The 17,533-nt window shown below is 36.5% G+C and overlaps 1 protein-coding gene across 2 annotated transcripts in view; it reads left to right on the top strand.

Annotated features, from left to right (window-relative positions):
• Adgrb3 (adhesion G protein-coupled receptor B3) overlaps nt 1-17,533 on the top strand; it is a 665,862-nt gene that overhangs the window by 359,321 nt on the left and 289,008 nt on the right. For both annotated transcript variants that reach the window (XM_010617866.3, XM_010617865.3), the window contains exons 12-13: nt 3,717-3,866; nt 4,702-4,777. In XM_010617866.3, coding sequence (XP_010616168.1) covers nt 3,717-3,866; nt 4,702-4,777 — 226 coding nt within the window. The remainder of the gene's footprint in view (nt 1-3,716; nt 3,867-4,701; nt 4,778-17,533) is intronic.

Raw genomic sequence — 17,533 nt, 5'->3', positions numbered from 1 at the left:
TGGACTTTTAAACCCATCTGCAAAATTTGCTTTGTGCTTTCTTAGTGAAGAAATAGTCTATACTAAACCAGAATCCTCTGAGAGTGACTCACAAAAGATACAGTATTGAGCAGGTGTGGTGACGTACACTATGATACCAGCTACTCCAGAGGCTAAAGCAGGAAGATCTAATGGTTGAGGCAAACTGCACATGGGGACCCCATCTCAAAAGAAAATGACAAATAAAAATTTTTTAAAAAGAAAGGAAAAGAAAGACATAATGGTTTCAAAGGAATTGCATACAGTGAATCCAAATTCCTAATTCCAAAGCATTAACATTTCAAAATGAAATTCACCTGGTTTTGCTCCAGTGTTTGTCAGAGATGAGTCACCTGTTTTCACTCCCTGAGACATCAAATCTGGTGTTGTAATGCAAACACAGTACAGTGAATGGAGGATAAGGCTTGGAACATTCAGGATGCATCTCTGATCAGGGAGTGTGTCCTTTGAGGTTTCTCCTCAGCGCCGTCATCTTTGGAAGGAAAAGCATCGTTTTCAATTTGTGAGGCAAGTTGTCCCATCATACAGATGCACGTCGTGACTGTGTTTACCCAGCAGCTGCTGTGTGTGGTGCTCTGTGCGCTGGTGTTCCTGGTCACTGCGTGCACATTTTCACCCTGGGTGCAGTTGAAGGGTTCAGTTGTAGTCACTCTTCCTCAAAGCTCCCTTGTCACGTGGGCTCCCCATCTCTCCAGGGTCTGTCCCTGAACCCAGACGGAGGAACTAAGGTTTTGAGTGGTTAAACTCAGGGAAGGAAGGAAAGGCTCAGGAATTGGACTGTTCCGGTTCCCAAAGGGGAACGGGAGAAGGGGAGCAAGTGCAAGTCATTTGTTAAGTGTTTTGCTGTGTAGACTTAGGTTTTCTCATGAATCTTTCCAGGGTCATAAAGAGCCAAAGTGTCCTTTTAGCCATTGGCTAGGTAGGTTTGAGGTAAATCTATATAATTTTAACTATTCATATTTTTCAAAAATGTATTTCCTGTTAATTTTAAGATTATTGCTTGAATCCCGAGTGTTTAAGTCATTTCTCATTTTATAATGCTTTTATTGAAAATGCAGTCTTTTAAGAGCTACATTCCTGAGAGTAAATGTTTAGATATTTACACTACAAAAATGAAGTGTCTTGGATAATGTGTATACTAATTAGCTCATTTACCTATTCATAATTTCTACATACTCAAAATGTTGCATATGATAAAAATGTACAATTTTGATTAGCCCATTAAAATGGATTTAAAAGTAAAATAACACTTCTCAGGAAAACACATGTTTTAGCGTCTTAGTTATCATTTAAATAAAAATCTCAAATCACATAGACTTTATATATAAATATATGTATAAAAGAACTACATTCTTTGTCTAATCAATGAATTTTTTATTGGTTTTGTGCAGTTCTCATTCTGAAAACTGTACAGTTAAAATATTTGTTGTACAAATTAAATAAGGATCCTAAACAATTTTTGTATTCTTTTAATCTGTTATTTCCAAAGGTACAGTATAATCTATGTAGTTGTAATTTAATAGCTAAGCAATTTTTTATTCCTTTAATCTCTGCTATTTCCAAAGGTAGAGAGTAATCCACGTAGTCAGAATTTTTTTTTTTTTTTTTTTTTTTTTGTACCTGCACTTGAACTCCAGCCCTTGCATTTGCGAGGCAGGTGCTGGGACCACTGAGCTAAATCCCCGGCCCCATAATTTAATAGTTAATGTACCTCTTGGACTTAATGAACAATGATTATAAGATGCATGCTGATATCACTGTGTCAATTTACAGATTTGATAACATGGTATTAAATCAATATTTACTCAGAGTACAGTGCTACATACCGGATCTCCTCCACTTTTAAATGTCTTTGTGTTTATTTCCTGTTTTCTATTCAGCATATGGAAATAGGGAAATTACTAGACCCTCTGAGACCAACCACTTGGCTCTTTTTTGTTGTTGTTTGTTTTCCTTCATAAGAGCAGCTGTTTGCGAGAAAGAAGAGCTTAGCACAGAGGTGACATGGAGTTTCTGTAAATCACAAGGCAGTGAAAGTTAGCATCAGAGAAACTGAAGTTGGATATCCTTCCCTGTGCACACGGAAGGGAGTTCCGGGACTGGAGGAAGAGTGTGCTGCCCACTCAGGTCCTGAGCGTCTAAATCTAACAGGATTTGAACTCTCGGGACACTGGGACAGGGTCATTGATGGACAAATATATTGTTTCAAAAATTAAACTAAAATAATCACAACTGTCATCCAAAATGGCATTTAACATCCATAGGTGATTCATGTGTTGCCCACTCTTATCTTTCCTTCAGTGTTTAGTTAGAAAAATCATTTTTTAAGCTTAATATGTCAATTTATAGGCCAAATGAAATTCCGCCGTGTGCTGACAATAGATGTGTGTAACAGCCTGAAAGAGCTTTAATAAAGTATAATTTCACTAGCGCGGCGCAATAATTCATTGCCAGTTTAATTTAAAACTAAGCCAGCAGTGCAATGAGATAGTTATACAACCAATATTGTTAAGTTCTTAATTTTCTCCTCTCTTGATTTAAAGTACAAGTGCCTTAAGAATGAAATCCACTTACGAAAAGCCTAATGGTTTTTTACTTTAGCCTTCCTCTTGTGATAGCCTTTATGGTTTTTTCCCACCATCTTTCCACTTAAATCCCCCAGGGGACCTGGAAATATTAATGTGCAACAAGCATACACTTGTGTAAAATTTCACAGTCACACTTCTTCACTGATAGTGTCTATACTCTGTGAGTGCTTACGTATTAATCTTAAGTCTTAATTTATTATGCCTCTATGTGTAACATAAATGTCTATGTAACTCTTGTAACAAAATCATATTTTCAATTGTATAATCTGTGATTTCTTTTTTGGTTTTTTTTTTTTTTGGTACCAGGCATCGAACTCAGGTCCCTGCACTTGCAAGGCAGGCGGTGGAACCACCGAGCTAAATGTCCAGCCCCATAATCTGTGATTTCTTTCAGTATACATTAAAATAGTTACTACAAACAAGGCACAGTTTGCCATTAATGCATATATTTTTTTTTACTTTCAATTTCAGGAAAATTTCTAAGGTTTTTTTTTTATCATTGATCTGCTTGATAAATATCCTTTCATTTTGCCTTTGTGGTTATGGCATGATTGGTGCCGTGCTATTTGAATTCTGACGATTCTGCCCCTAGAAAAACATGGCTTTCTTGTCCATATCTTCACGGTACCCAATCTGGTCCATAACAAATGTGTTCTAATCACAATATTCGGATACAAATGTTGTGTAAGGACAAAATGTTCAGAATTAAATGCAACTTTCAGTCTGTCAGTCAAGCATATGAATCAACCTATTTAACCAGACACACAGTAGGAACTTCTAGAGGTTGGAATGAAGGCCAACCATGCACAACCAGTATGAGGGCGGTTGTTGGCCTCTCTGAATAGTTGCTCCACTGCTGGCTGGGACTGTAGGATTCCTGCTGAAAGAAAAAAAAAAAGACTAGATTGAAAAGTGAACCTTAATAAAATAATAGTGCTAATAATAACGAATGTTTATTTTGTTACTCCCGTGAATGAAATTTTATCTTTCAATTTTATTTTAATGTAATGCAGACTTTAATTAGATCTTTATTGACGGCCCTGAAAATTGAGGCAAGTCTGGTTGACGCTGTGGTTTCTTCTTTACCAGTGGCCAGCATTCAGAAGCTTCCGGCCGCGTCTGTCCTCACAGACATCAACTTCCCCATGAAAGGGCGGAAGGGAATGGTGGACTGGGCCAGAAACTCGGAGGACAGGGTCGTTATTCCCAAAAACATTTTCACTCCTGTGTCGTCAAAAGGTAAATACATGAAACTGTGTGGCCTTTGCTCCTTGAAAGAAGAAAAAGAATTTTTTCTAATAAGTTCATTGAATGAATGTGCAGACATAAATCTCTGCACGTTCACCAATTTTGAAGCAGTATGTAATCGTGATTCTAAACTGATTTTGTAAATATAGCCTGTTTACATTTGGTTTCCACAACTCTGGATTAACTGAAGGAAAACTACAATTTCAAATTCAGTAAACTGAGCTTGACTTGGTGAAGTTTCAGTACTGATATTTTTATTCTCACATATAAGTGTGGTCTGATAGTTTAACTTTAGATATTGAATAGATTGTATTTTCCATGCATAGTTGACTTTATTTAAATTTGCTTCCATGTGAAGATATCATTTTGGTGTTTAGAAACACATTTTTAAAATTTAGTTTTACGAACATCTTAAGTAGCTTCTAAAGTAAATGGCTGTTTACAGAAGTGACAGTGTGGCCTTAATTCTCCCTTTGGAGATTTTGACCTTAACACTTAATGTTGCATAAGAGAATCGGGTCATCCTGTCATTGGGAATTTAAACTCTTTAAATGTAACTGAAGCAGACTGGTGTATATTCTGATAGAAAAATTAATGCTTAGTATAAAATCACCAAAACCGTGTCTTCTACAGCTCACAGTAATGTGCAGGCTGTGCCATTTAAACTGTCCCATGCGTGCATGGGTGGGAATGAATGCTTTTCAAATACCTCGCTTCATCTGGGCCTCAGTAGGCACAGGGGTTCTCTTGTGATCTGCAGACTGAAGTTTTATATGACAGCATTTTCTTGCAGTTTTGCTAATATTTTTAATTGTGTTCTTTGCAGAGTTAGATGAATCATCTGTATTTGTTCTGGGAGCAGTCCTGTACAAAAATTTAGATCTCATTTTGCCCACTTTGAGGTAAGCTACAAAGTAATAAGCTGCTCTAATGTTTGCACATTATTCTAAAATGAGATTATAGTTCATCCTGTGAAATAGCCAAACAAGCTTTGGTAATACAGAAGGCTTTTTCTTAAATGAAATAGAAAGTACCGATTTAATGAACAGGTTTTTAGCACATTGTGCATTGAAAAACAACTAGAAAGGGCAATTTTGGTATCTGATTATAGTCCTACAATTATTTTGTGACCAATAACAACTTGCCAAAAGATGTGAAAAGAAGAAACAAATACCTTCAGCCTGTAAAATAGAATAGGTCACTGCAGAATTCATCTGCATTCCCTTTTTATGTCTACTTAATGACAGATTGTTCATCAGCACTACGTGAAATTAAAGGACTAGCATGATGGCTTGGAAAATACGGTTTTATTTTTCATTTGCACAATATCTCAGTTTGCTTCAAAATAAATTTTCAGTTACCAATAAATTGAGAGAAAATGCTGTTCAATTAGAGGATTGTTTTTGGAAGAAATCCATTCATTTCCTTCCTGTCAGACATTTTTTAAATAACAATTACAATCAGCACCCCTACCAATATTAATTTATTTGCTTTGTGTTGTGTACTGTGCCATGTGTCACAGAAAGCATCATTCACATGTGTTGGATATTGATCTTATTCCATGCAGTGACCTGTTTCTTCCAAACGACCTCAGTCTGCAGGACTGTTGTAAAATCACGTTGCCGTGTTGCTCTGAGCCCTTCCGCACACCCTCGTAGATAAGGATTGGAGTTGTTAGGGAGGACAGCCTGTGAAGCATAGGATGGTGTGTACAGGAGCACAACAAATAGTCTAATAAATAAAAACAATTAGAGTTCATTCCAGCTGAAAAAGGACTCCCGAGGAACTAGCAGTGACTGGTCACACTTTTTTGAAGACGATCTCTGCCGTGAAATGCATTGTGAATCCAAGTAGTGAATCATCCATGTCACCATCCACGTAGCACAGGTTCTCTTCTGCCCACGGACACAACCAGAGCAAGCTTTCCTTGACTCTCTGCTCCTCTGAATTACATTTGGACTTCATGAACTTGGAGAGATTTGAATTTGGTTGTTTTTTGCTAGCATAATATTTTCAAAGCAATAAGTTAACTCTCAGCTTTTCCATTGGTTTCATTAAAACATAGTGGTATGAAGAGTTCTTCACAATAAATGTATTTGGACTGAAATTCCCACTTTGCCTCCAAAAGGCAAGAAAGAGAGATATTAAAAGCACCCAGAGAAGCAAAGTTAGTCCCTGATTTCCATAGGGAGTTCATCTGTGTGAAGATTATCTTTTAATAAGTCCAGAATAGACACAAATCAGTTGACCTGTGTTTTGATTTGAATCCAACATGACCAGAGTTTTGCAGACTTATCCAGTCACTCTGCAGTTCACTTCAGATGCCTCAGTTTAACTGTAAAGTAAAAGCACTTTTATGTGCAACGTGTATACTATTTCTCCCGAGGGCTACAGTTAATGCAAACAAAACACTCAACATAAGTGCTTCACAGGATTAGTCTTCCCCGCTCCATGCCCAGGAAAGTGCCATGAGCACCGCTGTTCTGTCCATCATAGAACTCACTCCCCTGTACAGATGAAGCCACGGTGTTCCAAGGTTCCATCAAGAAAATCAGAAATTTGTCTAGGGATGGCAGCCTTTTTCTAAAATGAACGTACAAGCGTTTGGTTAGTGGTTCAGCCTTTTTTTTTTTAGTCATGGTAGAGGCCATTGTCACACACAGTGTATGAGTAGATTGACGCTTCCATTGTGGGAGATGTAATGCATGCAGCAGAGGATAATCTGGAAGAGTGACCGTCCTAATATAACCAGGGACCCAAATGGACTCAGATTGGCTTGGGGCAAGTCCCTGACTCTTTCTAAGGGAAATGTAGAAATTGAATTTAAAGCTCCTCTCCAACTTCAGAAAGTGTATCTTGGGCTGGAGAAGGTCGCTCCATGGTAGCGTGCTTGCCTAACAGATACAGGTCTATGGGTTTAATCCCTAGTAACACCACCAAAAAGTTAAAAAAACAAAAAAAAACTATCGTTACGTCAGAGAGGTGCTGAATATTCTTTAGACTGAAGTTGTCAGTAACTTCCACATCAGTTAGAAATACGCAGTGAGTGTACATTTACAATTAGGTAAAGAGGAATACGTTTTGGTGTTCTATTATACAGTAGGGTGACTACACATGAGAAAATACAGAAAAAGAGTTGCCAGTTTCAAAGAAACTAAAGAGAATCTTTAATGTTCTTACTACAGCAAAATGATATTTATGGGATATGCTGATTGCCATGATTTCAGCTTTACACAATGTACACATTATCGAAACATCACACTGTACCTGAAGTATGTTTAATTAGGTATAAAATAAAAATAAAAAAATCAATTATGAATATGTATACTTACACCCAAGTGTAGCCTAAATGAAGATAGAAAAACTATATTCTATCTAAATCCTTGACCATTAATGATTGAGAACTTAGGAGGAAATATTTAAATACTCTTTAAAAGGTGAAACACTAGTATTTGCTTCTGTTACTGTTATTTTGTACAGTAAGATAATGTAACTGCTATGCACCCTCAGAGTTGTTTATCTACTTCTCATAAAGCTCTTCCAGAAAGTCTAGTAAGTAACTGTACCAGTTATAGTTCTGCTAAACAAAAGCAGGCCCATTAGTAGTCAGGGTGATTTGTCTGGAGGCATTCAAGAAACATACTCTGTGTAGCAACCTTGCACAATATTAAGTCTTTTAAATCTCTTCCACTGTCCTAGAAAAGCCCTTAATAATCAGTAAAGCATCAAAGACTTTTTCTGGAATGATTGTGGTATCTGATAGACTATCCTGTATGAACCATTTTTGAAAACCCAAGGTACATAGAACATTATATTAAAATACTTTATGAAAAGAGAAAAAAAGATATATATAGATAGATAGATAGATATAGATATAGATATAGATATAGATATATCTCCTGTTGTTTTACCATATAATTACATGACTTGAACCCAATAGGAGAGGGAAAAAAACTTCTTTTTTAATATGAAAAGTTCCCAAATTTGTCATATAGGTATTGTTTATAAAATTTTATGAAATATTTTCCTCAATGAACATTTTACTAATTATTCATTGAAATATTTGGAGCCTAGTTTATCCATGCACAGAATAATGTTAGATTTGCTGTTAGCTTCTCAGAAATTTCATATATTACTCTAATTATTTTCAAAATAGTAAAATGATGCTTTGCATAGTATGTCTTGTAGGGACTATGAGGGAGGACTTAATATAATGTTTCATATAAATATAATTCAGAAAATCTCTATCACACAAAAGTGCACATCATTTCACATGCTCACCCTTTTTATTCAGAATTTCCTCTGCTTCTCTTTAAGGAACATGCAACTATTCTTCAAACTGTAATTTTATTTTACTGGTTGTCTGGCTTCCCTTTTAAAGAGAATCAATTCAAATTGTTCCTCCCACTGAAGAAATATACTCAAGTCTCAACAAAATAAGTGTTATTCTGAGCATCTAACTTTTATTCTTCTTTAGAATAATTTGCTACAGTTAAAAAATATAAAAACATAGGATATTGATGTTTCAAACCCCTGTAAAATGTAATGTCATTTGGAATCTTGTTTTGTAATGAGACATCTGAAATTCTCATTGCTTAAGTGACTTGCCCAAGATCATCTGTCCGCTAGATGTCTGACTTCTGATCCAGTTCAAGTCTTCTGCCTGCCAAAAAAGGGCTCTTTTGGTTTTATCTCACTTCTTCTGTGATGCTAATGTTGATTCCTTGAAGAAATACTAACAGGACTGTCTGTGACTGCTTGGAGCTGTAAATGTGTCTCCTCCATAGTCTCTTCCAAGGTCCAGAACATGGTAGCCACACGTGGGCAGTCTTGGGGAGCCTTGGGCTTGGCCTGGTGGGCCCACCTGGGGATGTTAGTGCCGCAGCCTAAGTTGGTCCCTCCTGCCATCCTCTCCTGTGCCTGAGAGATGAAGGCTGGGAGACCAGGCCAGAGGGCCCTTTGACAAGGGTGGATAATATCAAAGCACAGACCCCACTCCCGTCAAAGAAGTCACAGGCGAGGTCAGGAGCTGCTCTGACAATTTCAACTCATTTTTGTATCATTTGAGAAGCCAATTTGGCAATCTAAAAATGGATTTTCATTGATCTAGCTATTCTTTCTTTACAAATTTATCTTCAGAAAATTACCTGTAAGAAAAAGAAGAGTATGTCTAAGCATACACTCAAGCCAAGAACTGAAGAAGTACATTGCCGGAAATCTACTTTTTTTTTTCAGCTATAATTGAGTTTATTGGTACATTTTAGGGATACAGCACAGTTACATTCATTGTTGGGATCTTGTTCCTCTATATGACAGGTCTTGGTTCTCTTTTTTTCCCCTTGTCCCTGCTCTCCCTTCACCCCCTCCTCCCCTCGCCATCTACAAGCACTTTATTTCCATGTTTACATTATCTCACATTTTTTTCTTTTCCCTTTTTACCCTTCTCCTACCTGTCCCACCTTCCCTACACCTTTAGCCCCTTTCTTCCCATTTCACAGTGTCAGTAATCTTATTAGGATCTTATGTATTATTGCAGTTTATTCACACCAGAGAAACTATTCGGTATTTACACATGTGTGACTTATTTATTTCACTTAGGAGTATATCTTCAATATGTATACATTTTCCTATGAATGAATCTATTTTCTCATTCTTTATGGTTGAGTAATACTCCATTTTATAGAAAAACCACATCTTCTTTATCCAGTTTCCAACTGATGGGCAAATGGGCTGTTCCCAAGTTTTAGCTATTACAAACTGTGCTGCTATAAACATGGGTGTGCATACATCACTGTGATGTGATTCTTTTAGTTCTTTTGGAAAGATACCCAGCAGAGGGATGGCTGGGTCAAATGGAACCTCCAGTCCAAGCTCTTTGAGGTACCTCCATTTTGATTTCCACAGTGGTTGCACCAGTCTGCACTCCCACCGACAATGGAGAAAGGTTTCTTTCTCCCCACAACCCCTCCAACATTTGTTATTGTGTGATTTCTTGATAACAGCCATTCTTTGTGAGGTGAGGTGGGATCTCAGTGTTGTTTTCATCTGCATCTCTCAAATGACCAGTGATGTGGAACATTTTTTCATATATTTACTTGCTGCTTTTACTTCTTTGTCTGATAAATGTCTGTTCATTTTGGATGCCCATTTTTGAATCGGGTCTTTATATTTGGGGGGGCTGGTTGTTTTGAGTTCTTATTATATATTCTAGATAATAGTCCTTTGTCTGAGGAGCAGCTGGTAAAAATTTTTTCCCACATTGTAGGTTGTCTCTTAGTTCTGCTAATAGTTTCTTTTGCAGTACAGAATCTTTTTAATAAAATGAGATCCCAGTTGTTGATTCTTTCTGCTAGTTCCTGTGCTACTGAGGATTTGTTCATAAAGTCTTTTCCTATGCCAATGTCTTCCAGAGTTCTGCCTAACTTGTCTTCCAGCAAGTTTAATGTTTCTGTTTCTTTGCCAGTACCATACTGTTTTGATCACAGTGGCTTTGTAGTATAGTTTCAAATTGGGAGTTGTTATACCCGCTGCCATGTGTCTGTTGCCTAGGATAGCTTTTGCTATTCTAGGTCTCTTATGGTTCCAAATGAATTTTTGGATTCTTTTTTCTAGTTCTATGAAATATAGTGTTGGAATTTCAATTGGCATTGCATTAAATCTGTATAGCAGTTTTGGTAGTATGGCCATTTTCACTACGTTGATTCTTCCTACCCAGGAGCAGGGGATATCCTTCCATTTTTTTATATCCTCTTCAGTTTCTTTTTTCAGAGTGCTATAGTTTTCAGTGTAGAGATCTTTTGCTTCTTTTGTTAGATTGATTCCTAGATACTTCATTTTTTTGGATGCTATTATAAAAGGAATTTTTTTCCCTTATTTCTCTCTCAGTAAGTCTGTGATTTGTGTATAAGAAGGCTATTGATTTTTGGGTGTTCACCTTGTATCCAGCTACTCTACTGAATCTGTCAATTAAGTCTAGAAGTCTTTTGGTGAAGTTTTTTGGGTCTTCAATGTAGAGTATCATATCATTAGCAAATAATGACAGTTTAACTTCTTCCTTTCCTATCTTTATTGCTTTAATTTCTTTCTCTTGTCTAATTGCTGTGGCTAATATTTCTAGAACTATATCGAAGAGGAGTGGTGATAGTGGGCATCCTTGTCTTGTTCCTGATTTTAACATGAAGGTTTTCAGTTTTTGGCCATTTAATATGATGTTGGCTGTTGGTTTTTCATAGATAGCCTTTATTAAGTTGAGGTATAGACCATCTATTCCAATTTTTTGCAGGGTTTTTATCATGAATGGGTGTTGAATTTTATCAAATGCTTTTTCTGCATCTGTTGAAAGGATCATATGGTTTTTGTCCTTGACTTTGTTAATATAGTGTATTACATTTATTGACTTACGTATGTTGAACCACCCTTGCATGCTTGTAATAAATCCAACTTGGTCAGGATGTATGATCTTCTTGATAATCCTCTGTATTCTGTTTGCTTGTATCTTATTAAGGATTTTTGCATCTATATTCATTAAGGAGATTGGCCTGTAGTTCTCTTTTTTAGTTGCATCTTTCCCTGGTTTGGGAATCAAAGTGCTCTTTGCTTCCAGGAATGAATTTGGAAGTATAGCTTCCCTTTCAATTTCATTGAAAAGTTTGAAGAGTAATGGCAGTAGTTCTTCTCTAAATATCTTGTAAAATTCAGCAGCAAATATCATCTTTGTTGGTAAATTTTTAATTACATTTTCAATTTCACTGACTGTAATTGGGGTGTTTAAAATGTTTTTATTTTCTTTGTTCAACTTTGGTAATTCATAAGTATCTAAAAATCTATCCATTTCTTCTGTGTTTTCCATTTTATTGAAGTACAGGTTCTCAAAGTAGGTATTAATGACCCTCTGGATTTCTTTTGGATCTGTTGTGACTTCACCTTTTTCATTCCTGATTGCATGGATCTGAGCCTTTTCTTTCCTTTTTTTTGATAAGATTAGCTAAGGGTTTGTCAATTTTATTTATTCTTTCAAAAAACCAGCTCTTTGTTTCATTTATTTTTTGTATCGTTTTCTTAATTTCCATTGCATCGATTTCTGCTTGGATCTTTATAATTTCCTCTCTTGTTAGAGCTTTGGGTTTTTCTTGCTCTTGTTTTTCTAGGAGTCTAAGATTCATCATTAGGTTATTTGAGCCTGCTGTGTTTTCCTAGTGTGGGTATTCAGTGTTATGAATTTTCCCCATAGAACTGCTTTCATTGTGTCCCATAGATTCCTGTATGTTGTATTGGCATTTTCATTTATTTGTAAAAACTGTCTAATTTCTTCTTTAATTTCCTCTGTAATCCATTGATTGTTTAGGAGAGTGTTGTTCAGTTTCCATGTGCTTGTGAAGTTCCTACAGTTTCTTGTGCTATTGATCTCCAGCTTGATTACACTATGATCTGATAATATACAGGGGATGACTTCAGTTCTTTTGCATTTATTCAGACCTGTTTTGTGAGCCAATATGTGGTCTATCTTGGAGAATGATCCATGTGCAACCAAAAAGAATGTATATTCTGATTTTGTGGGGTGGAATACTCTGTAGACATCTATTAAGTCCATGTGTTCCAAAGCTTGGTTCAGTTCTATTATTTCGTTGTTGGTTTTCTGCCTAGATGATCTGTCAATTTGTGATAGTGGGGTATTTAAATCCCCCACTACAATTGTATTAGTGCTTATTTGGTTTTTCATGTTACTTAATATTTGTTTTATATAGTTGGGGGCATTTATATTTGGTGTATATATGTTTATGATTGTCATCTCTTCCTCTTGAATTGTTCCCTTTACAAGGATGTAGTGTCCTTCTTTGTCTCTCTTAATGAGTTTTGGTTTGAAATTTACTTTGTCTGTGAATAAGATTGCTACCCCAGCTTTTTTCTGGGCTCCTGACTCATAGAGAATTGTTTTCCATTCTTTCACTTTCAGTCTATGGGCTTCCTTTTGCACTAGGTGTGTTTCTTGTATACAACATATTTTTGGATTTTGCTTCTTAATCCATTCTGCCAGTCTATTTCTCTTATTTGGTGAATTGACACCATTAACATTGATGGTTATAACTGATATGTTTTGACTTATTATTGTCATGTTATTGTCCTTTTGTCGACTCTTTTTACTTTTTCTCCCCTCTCCTTTTAGTTTCTTGCCTTGCCTATTTGATTTGGTCTCTTGGGCCTCATGGTATTGTGACCTTCATTGTCCCTTTGTAGGATATTGTTTAGAATTCTTTGTAGTGCTGGTTTGGTGTTCATGAAGTTCCTCAGGTGTTCTTTGTCATGGAAATATCTAATTTCCCCATCTATTTTGAAAGAGAGTTTTACAGGATACATCAGTCTAGGTTGGAGGTTGTTTCCCTTTGGGACTTGAAATACCTCACTCCAGGCTCTCCTTGACCTAATAGTTTGTGTTGAAAAATCTGCTGTGATTCTAATGGGCTTTCCTTTGCATGTGATTTGTTTCTTTTTCTCTTACTGCTTGTAGTGTTTTGTTCTTCTGTTGGATTTCTGGGATCTTGATTATTATATGTCTAGGTGTAGAATTTTCTTTTTCTCATCGCTAGTTGGAGTTCTATATGCCTCACTTATCTGTATGTCTAATTCTTCCCTTCTTTGGGGGAAGTTTTCTGTCATTAATTCTGTGAAGAGCCTTTTTAAGTCATTTGTGTTTTCTCCTGGTACTTCATGGATTCCTATCAGTCTTATGTTATTTTTCTTTGCATCGTCTAGGAGTTGTTGGATTGATTTCTCATGATCCCTTACTGTTTTTAAGAGACCTCTTTTTTCTCGGTCACTGACTCCGATACTATCTTCTATATCTGAAATTCTATCTTCGCAATCTTTTATTCTGTTGTGTACACTTTCAATAGAGTGTTTAATCTCCTGGATATCTGTTTGAATCTGTTTTATGGATTCCATTTCTTTCCTCTGTTGGGCATTCATTGTTTCCATTTCTTTCTTATGCTGAGTCTTCATGGCTTCTATCATAGTCTTGAGCTCATCTACTTTTTTGTCAGTTTCTATTCTAGAGTCTCGAATTATGACTTCCATTTTGCTCATCATCTCTCTGGTTAACTGGGAAATTATTTCTGATTTGAATTTTTCTAGAGCCCGATTGATCTGTTTTGTTATCTCCTGTACTATGGGTCCAGGGTGTCCTGTTGGTTCACTATCAGACTTTTCATCCTCATTTGTCCTACTCTTTGGCATTGGTGAACTGGAAATCTGTCTTTGTGTCTTGCTTAAGTGTTTTCTCATTTTTATTTTTGTTGTTGGGTTGTCCTTCTTTAATTTCTGGGTATTACTTAAATCTTCCTGATATAGTTGCATTTTAGCTTTTGAGTTTCTAATAACTCATAGACATCTCATTTTCATAATATCAGAGAAAATAACTCATTAAATCAATCACAATCCTTTATCCCAATTGTTACATTCAGGAGCCTAATAGGATCAAGCACAGCTTGCAAATTGACCACTTGTGGTAGTTATTAATCTATCACCTTTAAACCATGTGAATTAAATTAATATCAAGAAGCAGACCAAAATATGTTTGCAGTGAATACGCTTTTCAATATAGCATCTTTACCATTTAGGATGGGGGGTTAGACTCAGTTAGGACGAGAGGAGTAGATAAGTGAAAGAATTGGAGAAGGTCTGAAGTGAAGCCAGAGGATGGAGAATGACCGTACTATCTTTATGAAACTATTAACTTCAAAGGGGATAGACAGAGTGCAGGAATAAGGACAAGAATATATCCCCTTAACAGTAACGGGCTCTCCTTCCCTTGAAGCTGTGGAGCTATGAGTGAGGTAAAATGACAGGAGAAAAGAACATAAAGAAAAAGAGAAAAAATAATAAAAGAAGAAGTCTGAGTTAGGGCAGGAGCAGGAATAAAAAGGGAGATGAGGGATAATATGGTGGAGCAAGAGATTGAGTTGGAGAGAGAGGACAGAAAAAAGAAAGAAATTTTAGGGTGGAATGAGGAAAAGAAAAGAAAAAAAAAGAATTTGAGGGGCCTCTTTCAGACTATGTCTCTGTTGTCATATTATACCACGTGTACAGCCATGTGCAGAACCGAATCCCCTGATCTCAGCTAGCCAATGGCAGGTCCCCGCGACTCAGACTGACCTCAGTCCACAAGGCCTAAATTGAGTTTCCCAACCCACGGGGTTGAACTCCACTCAGTTCTATTACAGGTTTCCCCTGCCCTTTCTTTAAAGATGTACAAAGTTGGCAGCCCAGAAAAATATCTTTCATGCCCACCTATGCCTCTGCAGAGTGAGTCCAAGGACTGGCCCAATCAGGAGGTTTGAGAACGGGGTGGGGGGGAGCAGGTCGTGGGGGTGTTTCACGGGTGCCCATGTGGCTACCTTCCTTACTGGTTCTGGTGGTGCGCAGTCGGGGAGGTTGCGGACCCACTGGGTGGGCCCGAGCAGGTGGCTGGAAAGCCAGAAATCTACTCTTGATTCATCTAATAAATTCAGATTCCAGTTTTGTGGGAAAAACGCAATACTTATGAGTGTATGAGCAGTGTGTAGTTTTTAAGTAAGATATAAGGAAAATGCAATCTTGATTTTAAAACAAAATCACAATATTTTAATGTGGATAGTAACATTTGAGATAGTATAAAGAATATAGTATTCCCTCTATAGAGAGAAAATGCCAGTGACTGAAGAATGACAATGGCCTGAAAAGCCAATGATAGAAGATTATCTTTGAGAAAAGGATCAAATGTAAATAATAAAAACTCATATGAATTCCCATTAGGTGCATTAACATAATTAATAAAGATAAATGCTACTGAAATGATATACATTTAGGAACCTAATAGTAAAGAAATTAAACACAAATGAGAAGAGAAAACGAACTAGGCGCTATTCAAAATAATAGAGAACTCAGAGGTGCCAAGCTTACCTCACAAGCACAAGTTCCTGAATTTGATCCCTGGTACTGGAAAAAAGAAATTGTAATAATAAAGAACAATGGCATAATCCTTTTTATACCAGTACACTCTGAAAACAGTATTAGACCAAGCAGCCAGTTTCTTCAAGAGCAAATAGGACCCAGACCTTGAGCCTTCCTTGTGCATTCTTAGCATGTAGTGAAATTTTTTTATTTAATAAATTTAATTTCATTTTATCCCATTCCCCCCTCCAGCTCCCTTCCCTCCCTATGTATTAAAGCTTTCTTTCCATTTTTTTTCTATTTTCACTTTTTTTGTCCATTCCTTCCTTTCTCCCTCCCCCCTCCCTTGTTCCCCTTCTCATAGAAACACTTTCTTCCCATTTCCCAACATCCATTATACATTTCAGTCCTTATTTCCACTTTTGCTTTCTCGCACCAGAGGAACATGCAGTATTTAAACACACATGTCTGATTTATTTCACTTAAGAGCATGGTCTCAAGGTCCATCCACTTAGCTATAAATGTCTGATGCTCATCCTTTATGGCAGTGTAGTACTACATTGTGTTAAAAACCCACATCTTCTTTATCCACTAGTCCGTTGATGGGCATGTCGGCTGTTTCCAAGATGTAACCATCACAAATGTAATGAAAAATTGTGACCTTGTGATATACCTTGTCTTTTTTAAATGTCCTATCATAAAGAAATTAGAAACTAAAAATGTCCATATGGCTAGCAGACATGTTTCATAGGACAAAATATTATAGATTCAGCGTATTATTTATGAAAACCTGCCTTAATTTGGCCACATCTCCTAACAGTTAACTTCCTTCTCATATCAGGTAGCATTTCTGTGATTTTCAGTTCTACATCTGTTAGAAAACCAAACTTGACATTCTACCTAGTTCAGAACTTGAAGCCAAACTGTACTTTTTAGCTACCATCAACTGATATTAACTTTAAAAGTGAATGTATTTATCTTAAAGACTCTGATGTAGTCTTCCAGTTCCCGAAATAAATGAAATCATCCATTTTCTTGTTTCATTTAAGCTGGTGGAGAGCAGAGATTTGTTAAAGCAGTTATAGAAGCTCTCAGTTTTGAAGCCGTATAAAAACTAAATCTAAAAATGAAAAAAGTCTAGAGAAATTTTAATAACTTTTACTTAACCGTTAATACATTTTTACATATCTCCCGACTGCCCCTTACATGCATCTCCAGTCCTACTTCCCTGTGAAACCACATTGCCTTTTTTATTGTAGTGAAAGCAGAGAATGCATGTGCAGCCTCAACTAAACATTTCTATATGTACAGCCCCATAGTAAAGTATGCATTTCTTGAGTAACAAATCTCTAGAACTTTTCCTTCTTGCAAACCTGAAGTGCTGCACCATTAAAATACAACTTCCTTTTTCCTCTTTCCTCCCCTCACTGCCAAAGAACATTCTACTTTCTTCTGACCATGTTAGATACTGCACATAAGCAGAGTAACATAGGATTTGTCCTTGTGTGTGCCTATATGTGCGCATGTCTATAACTCATTTCAGTAAGCTAAAGTCCTTCAGGTTCATCCATATTGTAGCATGTAATGAGATTCTCTTTTTTTATGACTGAAAAATATTCCATCTCTTGGCAACTATGAATAATGCTAGATGAAAGTGGGTATGCCAGTACCTCTTGAAGATCTTATTTTTAATTCTTTTGTGTATGTATGTATATATATCATATATTATAATA

This window comes from Fukomys damarensis, unplaced genomic scaffold (assembly GCF_012274545.1).
Source record: "Fukomys damarensis isolate Sample0158 unplaced genomic scaffold, DMR_v1.0_HiC HiC_scaffold_27, whole genome shotgun sequence".
Lineage (NCBI taxonomy): Eukaryota > Metazoa > Chordata > Mammalia > Rodentia > Bathyergidae > Fukomys > Fukomys damarensis.
This window is presented reverse-complemented; position numbering and strand designations above follow the sequence as displayed.